The following is a 25,856-nucleotide window of genomic DNA, read 5'->3' as shown; positions in this document are numbered from 1 at the left end:
CACTCTTGTCTTTCAGGGCTTTTGGTTCCCCTGGCTGGACAGCTGCCTCAAACCCTAGATCAGAAATGGTGGGCTGTCCCAAATGACCCTCACCTCTTTTATGAGTCACCCAGAAGTACAGTGTGCTCAGTTTTCTCTGCTTCACCCGAGACCTGCTACTGCCAAGGCTTTGGTGAACTGACACTCAAAGAACTCAGTAGACCATGCTGCAAATTGAATTGAGTACACAGCTCCCCACTTCTCTGGCTCCCCTCCCTTTTCCCCATGCAATGGCTTTGATGCTCCACTCACCCAGTTTGCAGAGCTAGTGAGGAGAGGAGATTGCTAATGTCTTTTGTGTCGAGGTTCCTGGCTGCAGGCCATAGTTGTACAGTGAAGACTCCTGGCACTCAGGCGCAGGGTTTATAACCACCATCTTAAACCTGGCCTGAACCTGTGCTGTAGCTGAGCTGCCCCAGCCCAAGCCAGCAAGACGAAGAAGCGTCTCTGGAGCCACTAGAGCTTCCTAACTGCAATAGACAGGAAACATCTCAAAATTAACTGGACAACTGCCAAGTGAGATTCTGCTCTCTTACCCTCCAGTGACAATTAAAAAAAAAAAAAAAAAAAAAAAAAAGGTCATCTTTTCCCCGACTTGCCTCTGTGCTGGGGGGTAGAGGGAGTGGATCCAGAGCCTTAGAAATACTTAGCAGGCTTTCTACCATTGAGCTAGAGCTTCAACCCGAAATTTACCATCTAAATCTATAAAGCACAATCTGCTTAAAATAAGGAACATCAGTCATGAGTGATATAACAAGCTAAGAAAGTGTGAGCCCCCTAGTTAAAGCCCTAGTTGGGGGGGTGGGGGAAGGGGAGTGGAAAGTAAATGTTAACACTCGCAAGCTGCCCTGGACTACTCACAAGTGAGCAAGATAAGGAAGGAGGCAGATAATTTGTGGAAGAGAACTTCCTGAGGCACCCACCTCTGATTTCACAAGCACACCACACCCACCATTCCATTCTCAAGCTTCAACTTAGCAGAAGAGCCATTTTCCCTTCATTTTTTTATTGAAATACAAAAAATGCGAATGGTGAAATACATGATTGGTGCCAAGGAAATTATTAAATGTGAATGTGAACACTTGATTCACAGTACAAATGCCCCGGGTACAGACCCAAGGGGCAAAAGACAGGAGAGACAAAAGAAACCCAAAAGACTCCCCAAGTGACTGGGGTTGAGAGCATGGCTCTTTAGTATACAGAGGGAAAAAGCAGAGCAACCTAGTTAGGGCCAGGCAAGAAACATAGGGACTGACAACCAGGAGCAGCTCTAGGCCCCAGCACAACTCCTGAGGAGCCCAGGGAGGTTGGGCCCAGTACCACCTGGGGGTAAGTCACTGGGGATTCCCATACTACAGGATATGGAGCTGTCCGGCCTGGTGGTGGCGATGGCAGCAGGGTCACTGTAGGTACCTTCCCTGTTACAGGGCACAAAGCTACAGGAAGAGGGTCCCCAGGGCTCATAAAGAAGTAGATGAGGGATATCAAATCACCATGGAGGTTTAGGTTTTCTGAAAGATAATGGGGCCCTGGAGTCCCATTTCTCACTTGGGGTGGTTGCCAGAACCTACCTTGTGGGATTGATCTAGCATCAAGATCTCCACCCACTCCTGTGGGTCTTCTGATCCTCTGCTTTTCTAAGAATTCCCAGGCTGGAGGAGGGAGCCACTGGAGATCCAGAGGCATAACAACTAGGACCAGTGCAATGCCACATCTATGTCAAAGATGTGTGCATGCAAGAACACAGGCAAGGCATGGGGCTGAGCCCACTTGTCCCTGACCCTACCTGACACACCAATTCTCCCCAGGCGTGATGGCCCCTATTTCAGTGGATGGGATTCTAAGTTCTCTCACCCAAGGCAGAACTAGGATAGGACATGCTGGAGCAGTACCATTTGGCAAAGGCAGAAATCGGAAGCTGACTCCACCCTGTCATTCCTTTGTTTTGGAATTATCCAAGGTTGAGCCATTATCAAGGAGGAACGGTGCAGGGACTTACATCCAGATGAATTCCCAGTAGGACTTTAAAAAGCAGGGCAACTGATCCAGACAGGGAGACACCTCGACATCACCAGGCCAAGCCAAGAAGGAGTGGGCCAGCCCCAGCTACCAGCACAGCCGGCAGTGATTTACTCCCCATGGTTACCAGGGAAACAGACACAAGTAAAAGCAGGAAAAGGATTACTACGGCTGACTCCTCCAGCACGAAAAGCCAAGTCCAGTTCTGCAGAGCTCAGCTGCAGCTAGGCTTCCAGAGAGGCAGTGAGAAGTATAAGGCGAAGAAAATGTCTGACAATAACAGCAAGGCCTCCAGGGCCAGTGAGGAGGGCTGGACAGAGTGGGTGGGAGGAGCTGCCTGGTTGGCTGACTCCAACTTCCATCAAGGGTTTCACTGCCCCTTCCTGGACAGGGGTCCCAGGGTCCTATGAGGCTGATGCCAGGAGAAAGAGTCCGAACTGGGACTACCAGGGAAGGGGCAGTGGGCAGAGGCTGGGTTCAGAGCTCCCTGGCATCAGGGCTGGGGAACAGCTCCCCTTGATGATCCAGGAGGAACTTGGTGAAAGTGTTGATGGGATTAATGGCCTTAAGGGTGATGGCAGCATCCTTGGCCCACAGCAGGTTTGGGCCAAAGACAACAGCCAGGTTAGTGTTGGTCATCTTGTTCTGGTCACTGTGGGCAGAGATCTGTGGAGGGCACAGGGGTAGAGGCATGAGTAGGAAGTCCAGCCTCTGCCTCCGACTCCTGACAACCCCATCTGCAGCAGCCAGGGAAGACAGTTTCTACTCCCTCTCCCTTCACCCCCACGTGGGCAGTGGAGGTAGGGTCTCACCTGTACCAGGAAAGAAGTCAGGAAACGAAGCACCTGGTAGTTCTCCACTGGCAGCGTCCGGAGAACCTGTAGGGTTACCTCCACTCTCTGGCTCTCATCAATGTCTATGAGGAATGAGGCCCAGGTTACCAGGGTCTGGGATTGCTCAGGAAGCCATAACTCAAGGCAGTGGGGATACCCAGGCCCACAAGCTTATAGGCCATGGTGAATGAATGGACTGATGGAAAAAATCACACCCACCTCTAACTTCACTCCTGGACCAGACACTGGAGGAAGAGGGAAGAACTTACTGAGAAAGCCCACAACATGAGGGTAGAGGTCAAAAGTTAGCAAGGGCTCAGGAAGCTCCCGGAGGAAGGTCTTGAGGATGACTGCTGGCAGGTGCAGCTCATTGTACTGGTTGAAGTCTACTGTGAGTCCTGAGGAGATCGAGGTAGCAGGACCCACATAAGACAGCAGCCCTGAGGCCAGGCACGCCCCATTTCCTAACTTTGCTTCAGTCCCTGCTTCCTGAGGAGCTCCACTTTTGCACCTGTTCCCCACCCTGCTCTCCGGTGACTGGGGATGGCCGGCAGAGTGGAACCCTGGGCACACATTCGTCATTCCTCGCCTCTCAATGAACTTTAACTCTGGGCCCAGAACCTGAAGGTAGGGCAGCAGGCCTGGGACAGCCAAGCACAAGTGGGTCCTATGGAGTGACATCAAAAGCCACAGAAGGGCCGGGAGTTTGGCCTAGTGGTTAAAGTGCTTGCCTAGCATGCATGAAGACCCGGGTTCGATTCCTTGGTACCACATACATAGAAAAAAGCCAGAAGTGGTGCTGAGGCTTAAGTGGCAGAGCTCTAGCCTTGAGAAAGTCCAAGGACCCTGAGCTCAAGCCCAGGACTGGCAAAAAAAAAAAAAAAAAAAAGCCACAGAAGCCTCTGATAGGAAGAGAAGCTGGGACCTTATCTGCAGAGCAGCAGAATTCAAAGAAGTCCTCCAATGGTGATTCTATGCCTCCGACCTTCCCAATGGCCTGCGCTCCCTCTCTCCCACCCTCTCTCTCGGCTCAGTGGGCCTAGCACATCTCTAGACCACTCACCCATGTTGTACTTCTGCTGTACTTCCCGGACAACTTGGGTATTCGCTGACCTCCGGAAAATGCCCTCTGTGGTCAGAGCTGAGAAGAAAATGGGGCCCAGTAAGTCTCAGAGTTCTCAGAGCAGCAATAGCTTCTTAGCTCACTCTATTTTGGGGTTCCCAAATGAGGGAGGCCAGCTCCCAGCCCTGCCCAGAGCTCCCCAGGGCAGCTGGAGGTTGGGGGTCTCCTGGTTTCATGGCTGTGGCACTCACCATGAGCCTGCAAGTAGGCAACGGTCTCCCTGAGCACAATTGGAATGGGCTCTTGCTCAGGGTTCTTCTCCTGGAGTCTGTGGGAACCAACGCAGGGAGCTAGGTCTGCCACCCAGCCCAGCCGGGCCCTGCAGCCCCTGCACCCCAGTTCTGCCCACCCTTCTCATACTCACTGCTGCAATGAGACACCAAACTGCTGGTTGGGCAAGGGGGGGCGTGGTGGCATGGGTTTGGGGGCTGTGGCAGGACTCTTCTGGGTGGATTTGAGGAAGTCATCGTACCTGGGGAGGTGGAGGATGAGGATCAAGGCTTCTGGCTGTGTAGTCTCGCTGACCAACATTACTGCAATCCAACCTCATGCTCCGCTCAAGAAAATGCACGGAGCTTACAAATGGCAAAGGCTGATTTGATGTTTTGTTTTGCTGGTTCTGGGACCTGAACTCTGGGCCTGGTTGCTGCCCCTGAGTGTCTTTTGCTTAAGGCTAGTGTTCTACCACTTCAGCCACAGTGCTACTCTCAGCTTTTTCTGAGGGTTTTTGTTTGTTTTTTCCCCCACTGGAGATAGGGTCTCCCAGACTTTCCTCCTCAGGCTGGCTTTGAACTGCAGACCTCAGATCTCAGCCTTCTGATTAGCTATGATTACAAGAGTAAATCTCCTGGGCCTGGCCAAAGGTTGGTTTTTATTAGGCTCTAACCCACCCATATCTGGCTACCAAATCATGACACTATCTTTCTTCTCTAACCAGAGATCACAGAGCCAGCTTATCTTGCCACCCTCATAGCCAGAACACACAGAACATACACCCAGAGGGCACATGAAGTCCCTGCCCACCAGCGTCCCCCTTGCCACCCCGTTCTCACTTGAGCACTTGGCGAGGGATCCCCAGTTGCTCCAGCTTCACGTGCTCACTCAGCTCACTCAAGTAATTCACATAGAAGATCTTCCGCCCAAACTTGAAGCTGCCCAATGGAAGAAAGAGCCTGGCTCAGACTAGTTACCTGTGAGCTACTTCTCTTCCCTTAGTCCTCCCAGTTCCGACCATGGGGCTTACCCCTAGCTGGTCACTGGGGCATCTGCTCACAGGACAAAGGGACACAAAGGGAGAGCAGCCGGAGGGGTCTGCTCACCTAATCAGTGGCTTGAAGAGGATGAGCAAGGTTTTGATGAACATGGTCGGGTGCACAATGTACAGGGCCTTGATGTTCTTCTTGTACCTGTGTGGTCCGATAGGAAATTTGTGAGTGAGTGGAGTAAGAGGCACAGGCTGGTTCTTGGTTTTATTTTTCCAGATAAGATTTTGCTGTGTACCGCAGGGGACCCTCAGACTCATGCCTCAGATTCCTGAATGCTGGGATTACGGGACTGGTTCTTAAAGGGTAATTTGATTTGATCCATCATGGCAGATGCATGAAGTAAGTACCACTGTTGTCTCCACTTAACAGATTAGGAAACAGGAGGCTCAAAAAGGTCAAGTAACATGAAAGGTCACAGAGCAAGTTGGTAAACAGAAATTTAAACCCAAGCACTCTTTTTTTTTTTTTTTTTGCCAGTCCTGGTCTTGTACTCAGGGCCAGGGCACGGTCCTTGGGCTTTCTCTAGGCTAGTGCTCTACCACTTGAGTCACAGCACCACTTTCAGCTTTTTCTGTATATGAGGTACCAAGGAATTGAATCCAGGGCTGCATGCAGGCAAGGCAAGCATTCTACCACGAGGCCACGCTCCCAGCCCTCTGACTTCCAATTCTTATTTACATAGTTGGGATTTATTCTTGAGCCGACAGCTCAGAGCTACCTCTTAGCCCACAAGCCCACTACTATGTGCAAACTCACTTGCGGTCAAACTCTCGGTAAGCGTCCCGCAGCCAGCTGAGGGATGGCTTGTTGTCACTGGTTAAGCCATGGTGCAGGTAGAGCAGTGTGTAGTCACTTTCCACATACTGGTCGAGTGTGTGCTTCAGGTACCTTCAAGAGAAAAGCCTTGGGCTGGGATGTAGCTCACTAAGAGCATTTACTCTACCATGCCTGGACCCTGAAATCAATCCCAGCATTATGAAGGGGAAAAAAAAGGAAAGCCCTGCTCATATCTATATTGGGTACAGTATGGGAATTAAGGCAGACATGGGGGCTAGGAACGTGCCTCAAGTAGTAAAGTGCTAGTCTTGAGCAAAAAGACGCTCAGGGACAGTGCCCAGGCCCAGAGTTCAAGCCCCACTCATACCACACTCCATTCCAGACAAGCCCTTCCCTTCTTTGTTCTGGTTGTATAATCTGTATAATCACCAGAGATCATCCCTAGGCCTAGTGGAAGAATAAAAATCACAGCTCTCATTTCTGAGCACTGACCTCTAAACTGGGTCCTCTGGCCTACCTGCAGGCAAGGGGTGACATTTTTTTTCCCAGAATTACCTCAGTCATTTAGCATTTAGTGCCTTTCAAGGGCTTCGAATACATGAGCTCATTCCTTCCCTATTTTATGAATGAGAGCCTAGAGTAGAGAAGTCAGATATCTGTTCCAGGTAACATGGCTACGGTAGTACTTTGAGGTGAAGTGTCCAGTGTCCAAGGCTGTGTTTCAGACCCAGGGACAGAGTTCACATATGTGAGCTCTGGTGCAAACTGTAAAACGTCAGGCTCAGGGAGTGGTTGGGGGGGGCCAGGTCACCTGCTCCAACCACTAGAGGACCAGAGAGCAACATCTCCTCAGGTTCCCTGTGCCAATGACAGTACCACAAACACAGGAGACATGGAGCTCACTGAGAAGTATGAAAGAAATGGACAGAGATTAGAGAAAAAGAAGGGGGTCCAGGGTAAAGCCCCTTTGCAGGTGGTCCAAGCAGCTCCCAGGCTGCCTCTCCAGGTTGTACCACTCCAGACTAGGCAGGCCCAAATGCTAAGGACATGCCAAAGGAAATGGGAGAAGGGAAAATTCCTGAGAAATGAGAATTTGACTACGTGTCCAGTTCTATAATCTAACCTAGAGAGAGGTACCTAAAATTGGTCCCCCGGGTGATGGGCTGGGCCAAGGCAGACAGCCAGCCAAGAGACATGGCTAATGCTGGGTTATTATTGATTCCAATCATCATTAGCTACAATAACTTAACTCTGTACCCACATCAAACACTTTGTTATTTAAAAAAGCTGACACATAAAAAGATGGCATTTTGCAGCTATGAAAATAGCAAAGAAGCTGGTGTCAGTGGCTGACGCCTGTAATCCTATCTACTCAGGAGACTGAGATGTGAGGATTGAGGTTTAAAGCCAGCTCAGGCACTGAAGTCCATGAGACTCTTATCTCCAATTAACCACCAGAAAACTGGAAGTGGCGCTGCCGCTCAAGTAATAGAACACTAGTCTTGAGCTGAAAAGCTCAAGGACAACGCCTAGGCCCTACGACTGACAAAATAAAAAAAGAAGATAACGACTGTAATGAAAATAGACATTTTTTTGCCAGTCTTTTTTTTCCCTTTTTTGTGGGTCATGGGGCTTGAACTAGGACTGGGTGCTGTCCCTGAGGTCTTCAGCTCAAGGCTACCACCCTACCCTCAAGCCAAGTCCCACTTCCAGTTTTCTAGAGGTTAATTGTAGAGTCTCAGGTCCTTTTGTGTCGGGGCTGGCTTTGAACCTTGATCTTCAGATCTCAGCCTCTTGAGTAGCTAGGATTATAGGCATGAGCCACTGCGCCCAGCCCCAAAATAGACGTTCTTATAACATCATCTATTAACGGATTTTTGTTTGGTTTTGCTTTTTAGTCCAGTCTTGGGGCTTGAACTCGGGGACTAGGTATTAACCCAGAGCTATTCTGCTCAAGGCTAGCTAGTGCTTTACCACTTGAGCTAGAGTTTCACTTCTGGCTTTTTTAGTGGTTAACTGGAGATCAGGAGGCAGAGATCTAAGGGTCACAGTTCAAAGCCAGCAGGCAGGAAAGTCCATGAGACTCTTATCTGTAATAGCCACCAGAAAAGAGGAAGTGGTATAGTGGCTCAAAGTGGTAGAACACTAACCTTAAGAGCAAAAGCTCAGGAACAGCACCCAGACTGAATTCCAGCCCAATGACAAAAAAATAAATCTCATAAACGTTGCCTAGGTTGGCTTCAAATCACAGTTTTCAGTTTTCAGCCTTCTGAGTGGCTAGGATTACAGATGTGAGCCATCAGCACTTGGCTAATGAATACCTGATAAAAGCAATAAAGTGATGTTTATCAGAAGCTAAAAAAAAACCTGTTCATGCTCTTTGATCCAGAAATTTTGTCCAGAAATTTTTCCTAAGGAGACAGAGACGAACAGAAACATTTTTGTAGAAGACTGTTGACTCCAGACTTTTATGATGGAAAAATGCTAACTGCCCAATGTCAGGGAACTGGTTAAAGAAGTCATGGGATGTCTATAAATAGAACATCTCAAAGGATGTTTCTGAAGACAGGACTAATCTGTAAAGTCAGATGTCAGAACAGTGGTAACCCACTGAGGTAGAAAGGAAGAGTAAAGGGCAGTTTGTGGGTGTGTTCAGGTTTTTTATTTGTATTTTGGAAACAGGTTTGCTCTGTAGCCCAGTCTGACCTAAATTTGTGATCGTCCTGCTTCTGTCTTCTCATGACTAGGATTATAGGCAGTAGTGCCATGCCTGGAAGTTTTTCTTTTCTTTTCTCTCTCTCTCTCTCTTTTTTTTTTTTTTTGTTTTTTAGGTCTGAGTCCAGAACTCAAACTCAGTACGCAATGTTTTTGCTCACTGGCTAGTGATCTACAAACAGAACCAGACCTCCAACCCCAACACTAGAAATTTTTCTTTTTAATTGTTATTTTAAAGGTGATATACAGAGGGTTTACAGTTACATAATTCAGGTAACTAGTAATTTCTTTTTCAACAGTGTTACGTCTCATCTCATTTTCTCCCAGTTTTTCCTTCCTGACCTCCCTCCCACACAAATTATACAGTTCATTCTCAATGCAGTGTCTACTGAGCTCACCTTTTGTCCTACCATTTTAGTGTTCCCCTTTACCCTTCCCACAACAGATAAACTTATTTTTTTTTTTTCCAGTCCTGGGCTTGAGCTCAGGGCCTGAGCACTGTCCTTGGACTTTCTCAAGGCTAGAGCTCTACCACTTGAGCCTCAGCACCACTTCCGGCTTTTTTCTATGTATGTGGTACCGAGGAATCGAACCTGGGTCTTCATGCATGCTAGGCAAGCACTTTAACCACTAGGCCAAACTCCCGGCCCAACAGATAAACTTATATATGAGACAAAAGGTACAGAAAACAAAAACAGTGACAAAGGAGAAAAAAAAAAAACCAACTTCATTTTCATTTCAAAACACATCATTTTATATGATCATATACATTGATCCCTTCTGATCCTCTCCTAAGAAGATCCTCCAAGAGGTGCACTGTGTGAATGTCTCAAGTCCTATATAATTCATCATGTCTAAGTGTATATATATAACCATCTATTGTATTTACTTATAAATTTATAGGCACATTCTAGTTACACCAAATAAGGGAAACCATGCCACCTATGTTTCTTTGAGTCTGCCTTACTTCCCTTAATGTAATTTTTTTCCCATTTTTTTTCTTTTCTTTCTTTCTTTTTTTTTTTTTGGTTGGTCATGGGATTTAAACTCTGGGCCTGGGTGCTGTCCCTGAACTCTTCAGCTCAAGGCTACTGCCCTACCCCTTGAGCCACAGTGCCAGGAAGGTTTTCTGGTCATTAATTGGAGATGAGTCACTCAGGGCCGGGAGTTTGGCCTAGTAGTAGAGTGCTTGCCTAGCATGCACAAAGGCTCAGGTTCGATTCCTCGGTACCACATACACAGGAAAAAAGCCAGAATTGGTGCTATGGCTCAAGTGGTAGAGCTCTAACCTTGAGGAAACCCAAAAACAGTGCTCAGGCCCTGGGGCCAAGTCCAAGACTGAAAAAAAAAATTTTTTTGCAAAAGAAAGAAGTTTCACAGGGCCGGGAGTTTGGCCTAGTGGTTAAAGTGCTTGCCTAGCATGCACGAAGACCCGGGTTCGATTCCTCGGTACCACATACATAGAAAAAAGCCAGAAGTGGTGCTGAGGCTCAAGTGGTAGAGCTCTAGCCTTGAGAAAGTCCAAGGACAGTGTTCAGGCCCTGAGCTCAAGCCCAGGACTGGCAAAAAAAAAGAAAAAAGTTTCACAGACTTTAGTACCCAGGCTGGCTTTGAACCATGATCCTGAGATCTCAGTCTCCTGAGTACCTAGGATTACAGGCATGAGCCACCGCTTTAATGTAATTTTTTCCAAGACTTTCCATTTCCTTACAAATGGTAGAGCATAATTCTTTCTAATGAAAGCACAGAATTCTATGGTGTATATATGCTATATACCACATTTTCTTGATCCATTTGCCTGCTAAGGGGTATCGGGGTTGATTTTATATCTTGGCTATGGTAAACAATTCTGCAATGAACATGGTTGTGCTGGTAATCTTAGTGTGGCCTTGTTTGTGGCCTATCGGATAATGCACATGAGTGAAACTGCTGGCTCATAGAGAAACCCTATGGTTAGTGCTTTCCAAAGTGGTTGAACAAGTTTACATTCACACCAACAGTGTAGTAGGGTTCCTTTTTGGCCACATTCCTACCAGCACCTGTTACTATCAGTTGTGGGGCTTGAACTCAGGACCTAGGCACTGCTCCTGAGTATTTCTTCACTCAAGCATTTTTGCTCAAGAAACTACATTTGTCTATTTTTTTCATACCTTCTTACATCTTTCAAACCTCTCAAAATACTTAATATACATAATTGCATTCCATGTATACTGTTTTATCTACTGCCAACAAAAATCCTGTGAGGTGGGCATAATTATTTTTACAGGGCTCAGAAAAGGATTACCCCAAAGTACACCACTAGTTATGAAGCAAAGCTGAAGTTTTAATTGGTTTTCTGATTCCAGGCATCAGGCATTTTTCATTTCATCCCCTCAGAAATGGGTGGAAAGCTGGGAAGTATCCCAGCATTTGACTAAGCCAACTCTGAGCTCACCGGACTAGAAACAGGAGAGACTAATCCAAGGTGGATGCACCTCTTTGCTCTCAGCAGGAATGATAATCAAGCTTTGTGTGTGTGCATGGGTGTGGCATGCATGCATGTGCCTACATGCATGAGATGTTTTGCCAGGAAGGAATGGGAAAACCACAGCAGGATATAGTGAAGGACTTCTTAAATCTGGAGGAAGCCCCAGAACAAGTAGTTCTCTTCAACAACTGCCTCTTGAAAAATAGGTGCTTTCCTATCCCCATATACGGACTTCCTCTCCTCGAGACTTATCTGGCCAGGAATCTATCATCTGAGACAGGATGAAAAAGCTAGACAAGGGGGCTTGTGACTTAGTCATTCTCAGGCTATTCTGTGGCCTGCTCCTAGATGGACCACGTGGTAAGCTTAGGCAAGAATCTGACTCCTCTGAGAAGTTGGAGTCCCAGGCCCTGGCTGGCTCCTGCTGCTGATACTCGGCCTGTTCCTGGGCCTACCCCACTCCCTACACAGACACACAACCACTCAGGATCTCAGAGAGCTGCTGAGGGCATGACAGAAATTGTAATTTCAGGGAATGTTTTAAACTGGCCAGGAAATAAGTATAAGATAATCCTTCTCAGCAAACTGAGTAAAGTCAGCTAATCTACCCATATCTCTGCTATATCTAACACAAACAGAATCCGCACAGGTATAGACATTTTTGGCACAAAATAACACTGATGAAAAATTGTAACTATAAATGAGAAACAACCACAACTGTACCAAATACCATAGAGTTATAATAATTTGGCTGGTATTTTAAATTTCAAGGCATTTCACTTTAAATGACTGACTTCATATCAGGAAAGAGAGCCATATTCATTATCTTCCTTGAAAGTTGAGAAAATGAAGCTCAAAGACACCTGCCAAGGCCATGCAGAAGCTTCCAGAACCAGAAACCAGATCTAGTCTCAAGTCCACTGCTCTCCCCCCAGGTATAAAACACCCCCTTTACAGGAAAAGAGAAGATTATTAAGGGGAAATACCACCTCACCTTACCCCTCCACAAGGCAGGGAGGCCTTAGGTAGCCTAGGGGTCTAGGCAAATGTATCACCCCACTTCCCCATGGGTACTCACCCCAAGAGCTTGCTGTGGTCCAGCTGGTGGCTTGGGGGCATTCGACAAGCACTAAACACAATGATCTTCCTCCCATACTTGTCATCTCCTAGTGCAAAGAAAGATGGAGCAACGTGTGTTGAACCACAAACAGGTGGGTGAGGAATATCAAGGTGCCAGCCTGGAGACCTGTGCCAGTGAGTACGCGGGTCTGAGCACCCCATGCACATTACCTGTCTGTGTGCAAGCCAGTCTCATACTTGCTAGGCACAGGAGCTCTACTACTGAAGCCACATCTACAACCCCCCTTCTTTTTCTGTATGTTGCTCTCAAGGGAGGTTCTGACTTTATGTCAGGGCCAGCGTGGGCTGTGATCTCCTTTTCCTGTGTCACTGAGGAGGACAGGTAGGCACTGACTTACGCAGTCTCCATGCTTTTCTGTAACTGGGATGACATGACTTCGTTTTGTTTTTCCAGTCCTGGGGCCTGAACTGAGGACCTAAGCGCTGTCTTTGGGCTTTATCAAGGCTAAAGCTCTACCACTTGAGCCAAAGCACCATTTCTAGCTTTTTTCTATGTATGTGGTACTGAGGAATCAAACCCAGGTCTTCATGCATGCTAGGCAGGCACTCAACCACTAGGCCCAAACTCCCAGCCCCCAACATGACTTTTCAAACATGACTTGGGCTCAGGTCCTGAGCCCAAGCACAGGACTGGCAAAAAAAAAAAAAAAAAAAAGTCATGTTGGAAATAATCCAAATGCCTATCAATGATTAAGAAAAAATGGTGGAATACAGTGGAATACTGTTTGGCCACAAAAAGATATATATATTAATAAAATGCTTACCAACATATACTACATGATATATCTAGAACAGATAAATCCATACAGACAGAGGCAAAGTAATGCTTTCCAGATGCTAGGAGGAGGGGGACAGTGCTACTTAATGGATATACAGCTGTTATAGGGGGTAATAACTTGAAAAGGAATTACAAGTAACAGTTGTGTTACAAAACAGTTGTGTTAGGTGCCTGTGAGCTCATGCCTAGAATCCTAGCTACTCAAGAGGCCGAGACCTGAGAAGTAAAGTTCAACACCAGCCGGGACAAAACTGGGAGACCGGTATCTCTCTAAGTTAGAGCACCAGCCTTGAATTAAAAGCTAAGCAAGAGTGTGAGGCCCTGAGCCAGGTATGATAGCTCACGCCTGTAATCCTGAGATCTGAGAATCACTGTTCAAAGCCAGCCCAGGCACTAAAGAATGTGAGACTCTTATCTCCAATTAACCACTAAGAAACCAGAAGTGGTGCTGTGGTTCAAGGGGTAGAGTGGTAGCCTTGAGCTGAAGAGCTCAGAGACAACAACCCAGGCCCAGAACTCAAGCCCTACAACCGACAGAAAAAAAAAAAAAAGCGTGAGGCCCTGAGTTCAAGCCCCAGTATTGGTACATGTACACGTATACACATACATACATACACACACACACACACACACACACACACACACACACACACACACACACAGAAGAAAATAATGGATGCACAATATCAGCTATGTACTAAATGCTACTATATCTTATACTTTTTATATGACTGATGTTTTTGTCTTTGTTTTTGTTTTGTCAGTTGTGGGGCTCAAATTCTGGGCCCAGTCACTGTCACTAAGCAATTCAGCATAATGCTACTGCTCTACCACTTGAGCCACAGCGCCACCTCCAGTTTTCTGATGATTAGTTGGAGATAGAGTCTCATGGACCTTCGTGCCAGGGCTGGCTTTGAACCACTATCCTCAGATCTCAGCCTCCTGAGTAGCTAGGATTATAGGGGTGAGCCACTAGTGCCCAATAAGCACATGGCCCAGAGCTCCATCCCTGTCCGCATTAAGACTATTTTAGAGGACTTAAAAGAGTTCCAAGGAAAATGGAAAGCTGTGGCAAAGCAAAACATCTGAAAGATGTTTGCCCAAAACAATCATCATCATCACAACAGTGATCTAACCACTGGCTCTATCATGAAGCCAGGAAGCTCATAGGACACAAGTTGCTGCCCCTAAGTGAGAGGCTCTTCCAAACCCAGCATGGATCGGGGGCTCCCAAGAAAGCTACAAGTAGCCAGGGCCTGCTCCCTACTCCTACAATTCCAGGGACCTTCACTTCTCCAGATACCAATGCTGCACTTCCTTAGCCCCCAGTCTCAGAGCCAAATAAAAGACCACCTATATAGTCCCTGAAATGCAGGGAGGGTCTCTCTAAGGACAGCTCACACCATCTGGTGTCTCCTCTATTTAATAAGCCATACTCTTTCTGATCCTTCTTGATCACTGACAGAACCCAGGAGTCAGTACTTTTCCAGGGAGTTCCCAAAGCCTTTACCCTTTTTTCTAGGGTTAAAGCGGTCTCATTGGATGGACAGAAAGAGGCTGCTGGAATGCATCCAGGGTGGCCAGCTGAAAAGCTGACTACGTTGTCCAGCCCCGATTCAGCCCTTATTCCTCCCTGCCTCTCTTAGCCCTGAAAGGAGCTAGTCAGGACTCTCCAAGTATTTCCTCTATCAGTACCGAAAGCCCAGCCCAGCAAGTTCAGAAAAATGCTGTCCTTCCCTAATGAGTCCTAATATCTAGATCTACAGAACTACGAACACTAACCTGCCCCAATTTTACTACCCTGACACACTTCTCATCTGAACCTCTCCCCAGATACTCTGTGAAACCTGATCCTGTAAATGATCCTTAAATCTGTCCATGGGGCTCTCAGGGCTCAGTACTACATCTTTGCCCTGTGCCAGGCACAATTCAACACAGCCATATGGCCTATCCATGCCAAGGCTATCCATGCCAGGCTAGGCTGTGCCTCTGCTGTTTTTCATACTCTCTAGAGACAGTTCTATTCTATTCCTTTAGGCTAACCCCTATGAACCAAGAGACTCACACCAGGCATAATCACCTCCTTCTTCCCTACCCCACCCCACCCTACCCCACCCCACCCCCAACAAGTCAGCTGGCCCTTTTCATGGTTCTCAGCATAAACCATCATCTGCTGTCATTACACTGACTCTGCTGTGTAATTGTTTTTACTTTTGTCTCCTTGTGGCTCATGATTAGCTTGAAGACAGGGATTGTGTCTAGTTGGCCTTTGGAACTCTAGCACTGGTCCATTAAATATTGGTAGATGGATACAGTGGCATATGACTGATCATTTGAGGCTACAACTTCAAGACCAGCTTGGACAACTAAACGAAACTCTGTGTCAAATATTAAGTGTTTGTAGCCTGACTAATCACAGGTCACTGTTAAATGATATATAGTTTTATTTGTGTTTTGCTTCTTGATATTTAGGTTATAAGTAAGGCTGTGTGAGACAGTGACTTTCCCAAAGCCAGGGGCAGAATTTCTCCAGACTGCCAAACAGAGAGAGAATCCTTTATATGTCAGGGTGAAGAAGCAACATAGCCCAATCCAGAAGCAGGTCCACCTTTTTTTTTTTTTAATTTTGAGACAAAGTGTCACTATGTTGCCCAGGCTGGCCTAGAATTATGATCCTCCTGACTCCATCTATCAGGTACTGGGATTCCAAGCAGACAGTTTGCCTACTTTGAAGGCTCAGGTGTCCACTGCTCTCTTACTATACCTTAGCCTTGACTCTGACGTTCCTTGTAGAACAGCTTCAATGGCTCTGGCACTGTGTTCCTGCTAATTTGTTTCCCACTGGCTCAGATAGGGGAAAGAACAGCTGGCAGAGGGGAGGGATGAAGGGTAAGACTGGCAGGCCAGCCATACAATCTGCCTCAGAAATCCCTAGTGCTCCTACCATGAGTCCAGAAGAAGACGCATCCTTTGCCTTCTCCCACCAAGCAGAGGAAATGCCCAGAATGCTGGGAACACTCAAAGCATTCTCTTCTTCCCCTACTCTAGCAGTAATAGCAGCCTGGCTGGCTGGCAGAGTCTGTGAGCTTTTATGGCTCTGGAATGTGAAGAGCTAGTAAGTGGTTAAGTTAGCAGCCCTGGTAAGGCCCAACCTCACAGCCAGCTACAGCACCTTGGAAACAAGAACTGTGTATTCTTGAGCAGGGTTCCACCAAACAGCTCAGCAGATCCACCAGTCCATGATATCTACATGAAAAAGATTATAAGCACACACATACTTTTTTTGTATAGAAAAGTATTGGCAACCTGGAAATACCTTTCAGAGTCTCAAAGAAGCCTGTGACCAGCTTGAAGACCTACTTCTCCAGATTGTAAACGCCTGTGTGTGGGTGTGGATGCATGTGTGTGTGATATTGGGTATTGGAATCCAGGCCTCACACCTAACTAGGTAATACCCCACCACTGAGCTGCTCTAGACTATAAACTTCCTGAAGTTTCCCTCACTGAGTTCTAAATGCTGACTACTGGGCTTACTCTAATTCAAAATCTCTACTTTTTTTTTTGCCAGTCTTGGGATTTGAACTCAGGTCCTGGGTGCTGTCCCCAAGACTCTTTGTGTTCAAAGCTAGCACTCTACCACTTGAGCCACAGTGTCACTTCTGGCTTTCTTTCTTTTTTTTTTTTGCCAGCCCTGGGCGTGGGCTCAGGGCCTGAGCACTGTCCCTGGATTTTTTCCTCAAGGCTAGGGCTCTACCACTTGAGCCACAGCACCACTTCTGGCTTTTTGCTACGTATGTGGTACCGAGGAATCGAACCCAGGTCTTCATGCATGCTAGGCAAGCACTCTACCACTAGGCCAAACTCCCAGCCCAGTTCTGGCTTTCTTAAGTCATTTTTTGGCAGGTAAGAATCTCATGGGGATTTTCCTGCCCAGAACTAGCATTGAACTGTAATCCTCGGATCTCAGCCACCTGAGTAGCTGGAGTCACAGGAGTGAGCCACCAGTGCCCAGCTTACAATATTATTCTTTTTTTTTTTGCCAGTCCTGGGCTTGAGCTCAGGGCTTGAGCACTGTCCTTGGACTTTTCTCAAGCCTAGAGCTCTACCACTTGAGCCTCAGCACCACTTCCGGCTTTTTTTTCTATGTATGTGGTACGGTGGAATCGAACCCGGGTCTTCGTGCATGCTGGGCAAGCACTTTAACCACTAGGCCAAACTCCAGGCCCCTACAATATTATTCTTGAAATGAACACTGAGTGAAACCAGGATAGGTATGGGGGCTAACAGAGAGCAGTAAGGAATACCAGGATAAGACTCCCAAGTCAGGTAAGGAACATCACTAGGGAATGGGCCCTCCCTCTCTCCCCCTTAACTGGAATTCCATCATCCAAATCCCTGGGGGCCTGGCACTGGGCAAGAGGCAGGGAAACCACTAGGACAAGAATCCCATGTAGGGCCGGGAGTTTGGCCTAGTGGTTAAAGTGCTTGCCTAGCATGCACAAAGACCCGGGTTCGATTCCTTGGTACCACATACATAGAAAAAAGCCGGAAGTGGTGCTGAGGCTCAAGTGGTAGAGCTCTAGCCTTGAGAAAGTCCAAGGACAGTGTTCAGGCCCTGAGCTCAAGCTCAGGACTGGCAAAAAAAAAAAAAAGAATCCCATGTGAAGAAGCCCAGAATACTCCCGTCTGCTTCCATGAGGGCGTCACAAAGCTGGCAGCTGTGTCTCCAGCACTGGGGAGAGAGCTCAATGGGGAAGATACAGTATGACAAGCCCTAATAGCCAGGCCTCTGCATTCCCCAGATACCAATCAAGGCCTCTCCCAGGGTGGCCTAAGTGTTAATCAGCAACTGGACAACTTCTCCAGCCAGCATTCTGGGCATTACCAGACCAGACTGGGCCCGCCCACAACCTGCAGAGCAGGCCAAGGACTCTGAAGGTGGGGGCTGGGCCTGTAGAGCCTGGGGTCTTCTGGAGAAGGCTCAAACATTTGTTACATTGTTATAAATTATCAGGAATTTTTCAAATCAGCTGCTATCATGTTATAAGCTTGAAATTAGTCAGGGTAGAAACTGAAAATGCTACAATAATGGCTTCCTCCCTCCCCCCCCCCCCCAATCCTCCCTCTTCCTAGAAGAGTCTACTGCTAAACATTTACCAGCAAACCACTGGAAAGACCCCTCTGGGACCAAGTCAAATTTGACTAAGAAGTATGACAACTATTGCTAGTGGAGCCAACACAGGCTGCAGAGCAGTGGAGGACACACCCCATTCTTCCTTCCCCACAGGCTGATTTCATTCCATTTCTAGCACAGGAACATTACCAAGGACTCATCAAATCAGCCTTACTCTGACAGTGCCAATTCAGACTGTTCTCACTAACCAGCAAGGCACACCACCTGAAAGCCAGGCAGGCCAGGCCTGGTATGAGAAAGGCTTCTCTCTCTTCTCACAGCTCCTTCCCTTTGATCTCTGGGTGTGTCCTCACACAGTCTCCACCCTGTCATGCCATGCCTCCCATAAGCTCTACTATTTCCGGCCCCTCAAACAGCACCAGCTCCAAGCTCCCCAGAGAGGGGCTGCAATTAAGCTGGCCCCACTGGCCTCTCCCAAGGGCCCTTCCCTGATTATACCCCAGAGGCCGAAGCCTAAGCATAGGCAGCCAGGACTAACACCTACCTGGCTGGGCCCCCTCAGGCTCGTCACACCCTGGAGAAAACAGAAACACACTGCAGGGCAGCTACAGGGGACAAGGACAAGTCAACCTATGCCCAACCTGTCTTATGACTTGATCACTAGGTGATCAAGTACACTATAGTGCAATAACTTCCACAGGTCACTCTCCTGTGCCCAGGTCAGAACAAGGGAAGGAAAAACTCAACCTTGCTTCTGCAAAGGTAAGAGGCAAGAGCCAAGGACCGCCCCCCCCCCACCCCCCGGCTGCGACAGGTCCAAACACAGAAGTCAAGGAAACACTTTACACACCAGGGACAGTGTAGTCCTATAGTCCAACAGCTAGTTCTGCTCTGGGCCCAGCATGCCTGCTGAAGCTCTCAGCTGCTTCCCCATGGCCAGGTACCTCCAAGTATGTGGCTTGTCTTTAGCCAGGATACTGGGCTCCAGAGACAGCATTCTATGGATTCCTTGTGTCTCAGAGTGGACTCAGACTAAGTCCTTCCTTCTAGCTGCCTGACCTCACGACTGCCTCTTCTATCAGTGAAATCTTGGAGACAGGAGCCAGCTTATTCAGAGGTCTCCAGTTCCATATCTCTACTAGGTCCTGCCTTATGAACAGAAGGGAGTTCTCTGAGCCAGAGTGACAGGAGAGCTGTACCTTTTTCTTTTCTTTTTTTTTTGTAAGTCAGTTGTGAGGTTTGAACTTTGGGCCTGGATATTGTCCCTGAGCTCTTCAACTCAGGGCTAGTGCTCTACCACTTGAGCCACAATGCTAATTTCAGTTTTCTGGTGGTTAACGAAGTAAGATTCCCAGCCTTTAGTGTCCGAGCTGGCTCTGAACTGCAATCCTCACATCTCAGTCTCCTAAGTGGCTAGGATTACAGGCATGAGCCACGAGCACCCAGCTCTGTACCCATTCTTAGCTGGGCAGGAACTTGATGCTGCACAGATGCTTGCACTTCTGCAAGAAGACTCTGCCCACTCTAGACTTCCTGGTCCCAGAAGGGACTGAAACAACCCCTCCTCCCCAGGACTTGATGGGGAGAAAAGCTGACATCACAGTGTGGGAAAAGAATGAAGCAGAGGGGCTGAGAGTTTGGCGTAGTGGTAGAGTGCTTGCCTGGTATGCATGAAGACCTGGGTTCAAATCCTTGGTACCACATACATAAGAAAAAAAACAGAAATGGTGCTGTGGCTCAAGTGGCAGAGTGCTAGCCTTGAGGAAAAAGCCCAAGGACAGAGCTCAGGCCTGAGTTCATGCCCCAGGAATGGAAAAAAAAAAAAAAAAAAAAGGAATGAAGCAGAGTAAGGGGAAAGGCAAGGCCACATATTCAGGGCCATCCATATCTAGTCCTGACATACATTCATTACTGTAACACTGTCAGTGATGTACAAGGAAGAGTTCAGAGAACAAAGCTGGAAATCAAACTTAGCACTTTCTGACTTCAAAGCTACTACACCATACTGGCTCCCACATGCCATCTGCAGATGGAGACAAAGAGGCCACGGTCAGGAAGTGGTGGTGAGTAAGGTTACCAGTCAGTGATCTTAAGTCAGCTTTTAAGGGAAAAGCGTATGTGCTCCAGAGCTCCAATGGCCAGGGTCAGACAACTGTGTGGGCACAGACTGTGTAGAGAAAGCTACGTTGCTGGGTGTGCTCACCTGCCACCTCCACAATCTGGTGCCGGGCAATGTCATAGTAAGGGTCATCCCACTTCAGATGTGTGACAGGTTCCGGGGAGCTGCTTTTGGAATCATCTGTGGAACACAGCAAATTCAGGGTGAACCATCTGAGAGCTTGTTTGGAGGTTCTAGCAGGGTCAAGTAGCAGGGTCTTGACCCAAGACCAGTCCTCCTCTACGGGGGATGGTCATCCTCTTCGACTGAGCGTGCAGCTTCGGGAGGGATGCACATGGAGTGGTGAGGGAGGAAGGGGACACTCGCCTAGCCATCCAGATCAGCCGAATCCACCCTGACGATCAATGGGGTGACAGATGTCGCAGCCAGATCGCCCTCACATCCAGGGTGAACCATTTGAGACTCACACAGTGCTCTTTCTGAGATTCACCCTCTGTGACTCTCTCTCAGGAGGCCTAGGTCCCTGGCCTGACCCTAGGGCTGTCTACATGCCCATCCTGTGCTTAGGACTCACTCAGCAGGAAAGAGGGTCCCTGTTTAAGGTACCTGCAGCTGCCCAGAATGGCCATGCCCACCTGACTTGGGAAAGTCTGGCATCTCATCTGAGGGCCAGTTCTTTTCATCAATGGAGGCCAGCTTCAGCTGGTTCAGAGCCTGGTTGGCATCATCAAAAGTCAGATCATCCTGAAGTTCTGAGGCTGGGTCCATGGCCAAGTCTGTCCCTCACAGCAGAAACTGAAGCGAAATCTAGGAGAAGAGAGAGGTCCATAGTCAGCCATCCCCCTTTTTTTAACCTTCTGTAATTTTTACAGCTAACTGCCTGCTCCTATTCTTCCCTTTCTTGGCTCTCTGGTTCCTGAACACCCCTCTTTCTGCCAAGAGCTGAGGAGCATGTTGTCCTAAAGGTAGCTGGGGCAGGGGATGGCACAGCTCAGCACCTCCCTTCAGGTCACCAGCTGGGCAAGTAGGACTGTGCCAGGTCCCGCACTGGCTGCCACCCATCTGACTTGGTCAGATGCATTCTACAGTGGGCAGAAAAGCTCATGTCTCTTTCCTCAGGGAGTCCTGAAGCACGGTACATCATAGCCCACTATAGAGGTTAATGTCACAAGATCTAAGGAATCTCTAATATGAGTCTCTAAACACCATGTCTGGAAAAAAAATTACTGTTAACCTGACTATTACACTCCTTCCCACTAACCAAAGAAAGAGGACATAGCCACCAAGAGCATCCATAGAAAAGATCATGGCTGAGGGGCCCAATTGGGTTTGCCTCAGGATAAGAACCAGTAACAAGAGGTGGAATCTGCCTGCCAGTCCCAGCACACAATCTGTAGGGCTCCTCGCTACCCTCCTAACCTGTGGGTTCTCTGGATGCTAGTTTCAACATGAGAAAGCCAACAGATTGCCCTAAGAACTGGAATGCACAGATAAGAAAGGAATCTGGGGGGTTGGAAGTGTGGCCTAGTGGTAGAATGTTCATCTAGCATGCATAAAGCCCTGGGTTTGACTCTCTAGGACTACACACACAGAAAAAGCCGGAAGTGATGCTATGTCTCAAGTGGCAGAGAGCTAGCCTTGAGCAAAAAGTGTCCAAGAACAATGTCCAGGCCCTAAGTTCAAGGCCCAGGACTGGCACAAAAAAAAAAGGAGAAGAAAAAGAAGAGAAAAAAATAAAGCTGCTCATGACATCCAGAGTGCTGAAAAGAAGAAATGAAGGACAGAACAAGCAGGCACAGCAGGAAAATAGCAAGTGCTAAAACCAGATTTCTCTACGTCTGAGATTCAGCCAGAGATGGTGGCACCTTCTGCCTTCAGTCATACAGGAAGTACCTCTCTTTCCCACCACAAGATCACCAGATGAGGGAGGGAGGAGGCGCAATTCAATCTATTTGGCCAGCCCCAAGAGGTTGCTCTAAGGCCTGCTGCATTCCTGGAGCCCAAAAAGTGACATATATGGTCACAGAATCAGCAAGGCAGATAAGAACAGACATGACCAGAGGGTGGGTAGGAAGAAAAGAAAAGCTGCCATTACAGATCCATAGACTCTGGGCTCTAAGATGATCTGACAATCTCCCACACACATCACAGCCCAGGGCTCTGGATAGTGAACTGGCTCCAAGGACCTAGCAACAACCTCCTTGTTTCTAGGGCAACCACACTAAGTCAAGGGAAAAAAAAAAAAAAAAAACTGTTGCAAGCTCCTCAGCCAAAGCCATTTTTTCTCTCCCTCTCTTGTGGCCTTATCCCTACTCTATTCAGCCTTGCTTACATCAAAATGGTCACTGTCCACAAACACCAAAGCTAACCTGTCACAAATGGGGATGCATTTCTCTGTGAACTCACACACCCTCACCTGAAACCCAGCTTCTCACTCCCCTTGAAATCTGAGCCTGACACCAAAGAACCTTCAGGGTTTTTGTTTTTTGTTTTCTCCAGTCCCGGGACTTGAACTCAGGGCCTGGGCACTGTCCTTGGTCACTCTTTGCTCAAGGCTAGCGCTCTGCCACTTGAACCACAGCACCACTTCAGGCTTTTTCTGTGTATATGATTCTGGGGAATCGAACCCTGGGCTTCAAGCACGCTAGGCAAGCATGCTACCACTAGGCCATGCTTCCAGCCCAACAACTTTCAGTTTTAAGAAATCTACTCCCCTGAGGCCCATCACCTCTCCCCATTTCTCCCCTTCATCCAATCAGGAGACTGTTGGGCCACTTCCCAACAGGGGCCCCCAGCCTAGTAAGAAACAAAATCTAGCCCAAAACAATCAACTCCACCCCTGATCCCTCCCTCTAGCCTTATGTTCTATCACTGCTCAGGTACCAGGTGCTCCTTTAACCTTATTCACAGATAATCCAAAGACATCTCCTGCATTATGTAGGTGTTTGATGAGCTGGAAACAGCATAGAGTCAGGTATATGGAGAACCTGAGTTACAATCTTGACTGTCATTGAGGTACAAAGTTCCTGGGCAAGCTTTTTTCCTATCTGTACCTAAATTTTCTCATCTGTAGAAGCAAAGGTTTCTTCCAGAAATTCAATTCTCCAGTGTTTAGTGAGCAGAATTAGAAATAGCATCTAGGAGTTGAGCTATGTGTGAGCTGGGTTTGAAGAAGGGAAAACACCTAAAAGGGAGTTCAGCTGAGTGCTAGTAGCTCATACCTGTAATCTTAGCTACTCAGGAGCCCAAGATCTGAGGTCACAGTTCAAAGCCTGCCTGGGCAGAAAGGATCATGGGACTCTTATCTACAATTAACCACCAGAGAACCGGAAGTGGCCATGTGGCTCAAAGTGATACAGCACTAGCCTTGAGCAAAAACAGCTCAGGAAGAGCACCCAGGCCCTGTGTGTAAGCCCCAGAACTAACAAACTAAATAAATGGAAGTGGAGCTTGAACTCCACCTCTTGTCCAGTTGACTCCACTATTACCACAATTCTTCCAAACCTGACCCCCTTCACTCTTGGAGAACCACCTTTTCCAGAGTAATTACAATGTTGCCCTCCCTGCCTTACTGACCTGTCTGATACTCCTCCAACCTACAGCTGTTGCTTTGTTTGGGCTTGGAAATTCATCCCACTCAGTGGGAGCCTGAGGGGATCCAATGAGGAAATTCTAACATAAAATAGAGATGAAGCATCCTGGCTGTCTAAGATAATAACTAACAGCAAGTTCTGCAACACTCTGTATAATACTTCCTGCTTTGAGATTATTTCCATCTACAATAAACACACTCACAAACACACATACACATACACAATTTTGAAGCTGGGGTTCTAACCTAGCTACTCAAGAGGCTGACATTTGAGGATCACATTTCAAAGCCAGACAGGGCTAGAAAGTCCATGAGACCCTTTACCTCCAAGTAACTACCAAAAAGATGGAAGTAGAGCTATTATTCAAGACGTGGAATTCAAGGACAGCACTGAGTTTCAATCCTCAGGATGACCCCCCCCACACACACACACCCCTACCTCTAGGCAAAGGGTTTTGTTTGTTTTTTACTTTTAGGAAATGGTAGAGCACACTGAAATTACAATATTGTAGTTTTTTTTTCTCAGAGCACAACTGGCACTGCTGGGTAGGGGAGGGATGGGTGAGAATATTGAAAGGGATGACACTGACCAAGATATTTTGTATTCATAAATTGCTTTGTTACATGGCAACTGCTTTGTACAACTAAAGTGTTTTAAGTAACACTACATGAAAATTTGCATTCGATTTTGAGGGTTTGCAAACCTACTGAAAACTAGTTTAAGAGCCTATGCAAGAGCTAAGGATATACACCGGAGTGTACAGCACTCTGCCTGTCATGCATAAAATCCTATGTTCTATCCCCAGAACCATAAAAATATATAAACTGTCTTCCTAATCACAAAAGAAAACGAACATTTGTCCAGGGCTTATAGAGCAACTTGGAATGAACATAAAACTATCAACTCCACAACAGTATTCTCATATATACGTGTAAGTCCATTTTGATGAAAGTGAGAAGCAGAAAAAATAAGGAAATTGCTGAGGGCCATAAAACTCATGTAGAGACAGGTTTGTAATCCAATCCTAATCTACTGGTTTGAGGAGGTCTCCTGGTGAAAGTCAATCCCTTAAACAATTTCCTTAGTGACTTTCAGTCTTATGAATCACAAGGTTCAAAGCGGTGGCCAAAAGGGTCAAGCAAAACCACTCCTCTATTCTTCCCTGGAATCACAATTTCTAATAGCGGCTCCAGAATTTAAAAAGAAGGAAAGCAAACTCGCAAATTCCACCACATTGCGATAACTCTGAACTATAATCGCGTTTGCACAGACTTAACCACAAAACTAAGGTGATTGCATCATTTCACAAGTTAAGAAAGTGAGGTGGAAACCTGGCCCTGTTAAATAGCAAGGTTGGAACATCCCCCCCCCCCCCCCAGATTTCTTGTTCTCGGTGCACGGCCCGATGGCATCAAGAACACTTCTCTCTCCCCAGGAGCGAGTTCCTGATCAGACCTCCTAGTGGGGCCTCTTCCTGGGGTTCCGCAGGAAGAAGTCTGCAAAAGGAGCTGCAGAATTCCCTCCGCGGATAGAGGTCCCTCCCCTAGGTCTACTATCGCTGCTGAGCTCAAGTCCTCCAGGTCTTGAACCAGCTCCTTCCCTTCCCCGACCCCGCACGAGAAGACCCCGCGCCCCAAAGCTCACCGTGCCCGGGCACCGCTCCCACAGCCACGCCTGTCAAAGCTCAGCAAACATCCGGCTCCGCTGAGGAACTGGAACCGCCCCCCCCGAGGGGGGTCCCGCCCTCACTCCCTAACCACTTCCGCCACACCTCCAACCTACTTCCGGACCGCTGCCTGGTCCAACCTCGTCCTTTCCAAGGAGCCCTGCCCATTTCCGGCTAGTGCCGGCCCA

The 25,856-nt window shown here is 47.6% G+C and overlaps 1 protein-coding gene across 1 annotated transcript; it reads right to left on the bottom strand.

Annotated features, from left to right (window-relative positions):
• Positions 1–1,028: 1,028 nt before the first annotated feature.
• On the bottom strand, positions 1,029–25,771 carry Arhgap1 (Rho GTPase activating protein 1). The gene is made up of 13 exons (XM_090347804.1): positions 25,647–25,771; positions 21,045–21,216; positions 20,494–20,589; positions 12,317–12,404; positions 6,036–6,167; positions 5,334–5,420; positions 5,067–5,165; positions 4,379–4,486; positions 4,206–4,282; positions 3,955–4,032; positions 3,161–3,289; positions 2,871–2,974; positions 1,029–2,724 (listed from the first exon to the last, which is right to left on the bottom strand). Exons 2-13 carry the CDS (start codon positions 21,175–21,177, stop codon positions 2,536–2,538), a joined length of 1,320 nt encoding a protein of 439 aa, XP_090203930.1. The 5' UTR covers positions 21,178–21,216; positions 25,647–25,771; the 3' UTR covers positions 1,029–2,535.
• Positions 25,772–25,856: the final 85 nt, after the last annotated feature.

The sequence above is a fragment of the Megascapheus bottae genome, chromosome 16, assembly GCF_031878675.1.
Source record: "Megascapheus bottae isolate mThoBot1 chromosome 16, mThoBot2.hap1, whole genome shotgun sequence".
Lineage (NCBI taxonomy): Eukaryota > Metazoa > Chordata > Mammalia > Rodentia > Geomyidae > Megascapheus > Megascapheus bottae.
The sequence above is the reverse complement of the archived record's forward strand: the minus strand, read 5'-3'. Positions and strand labels throughout refer to the sequence as shown.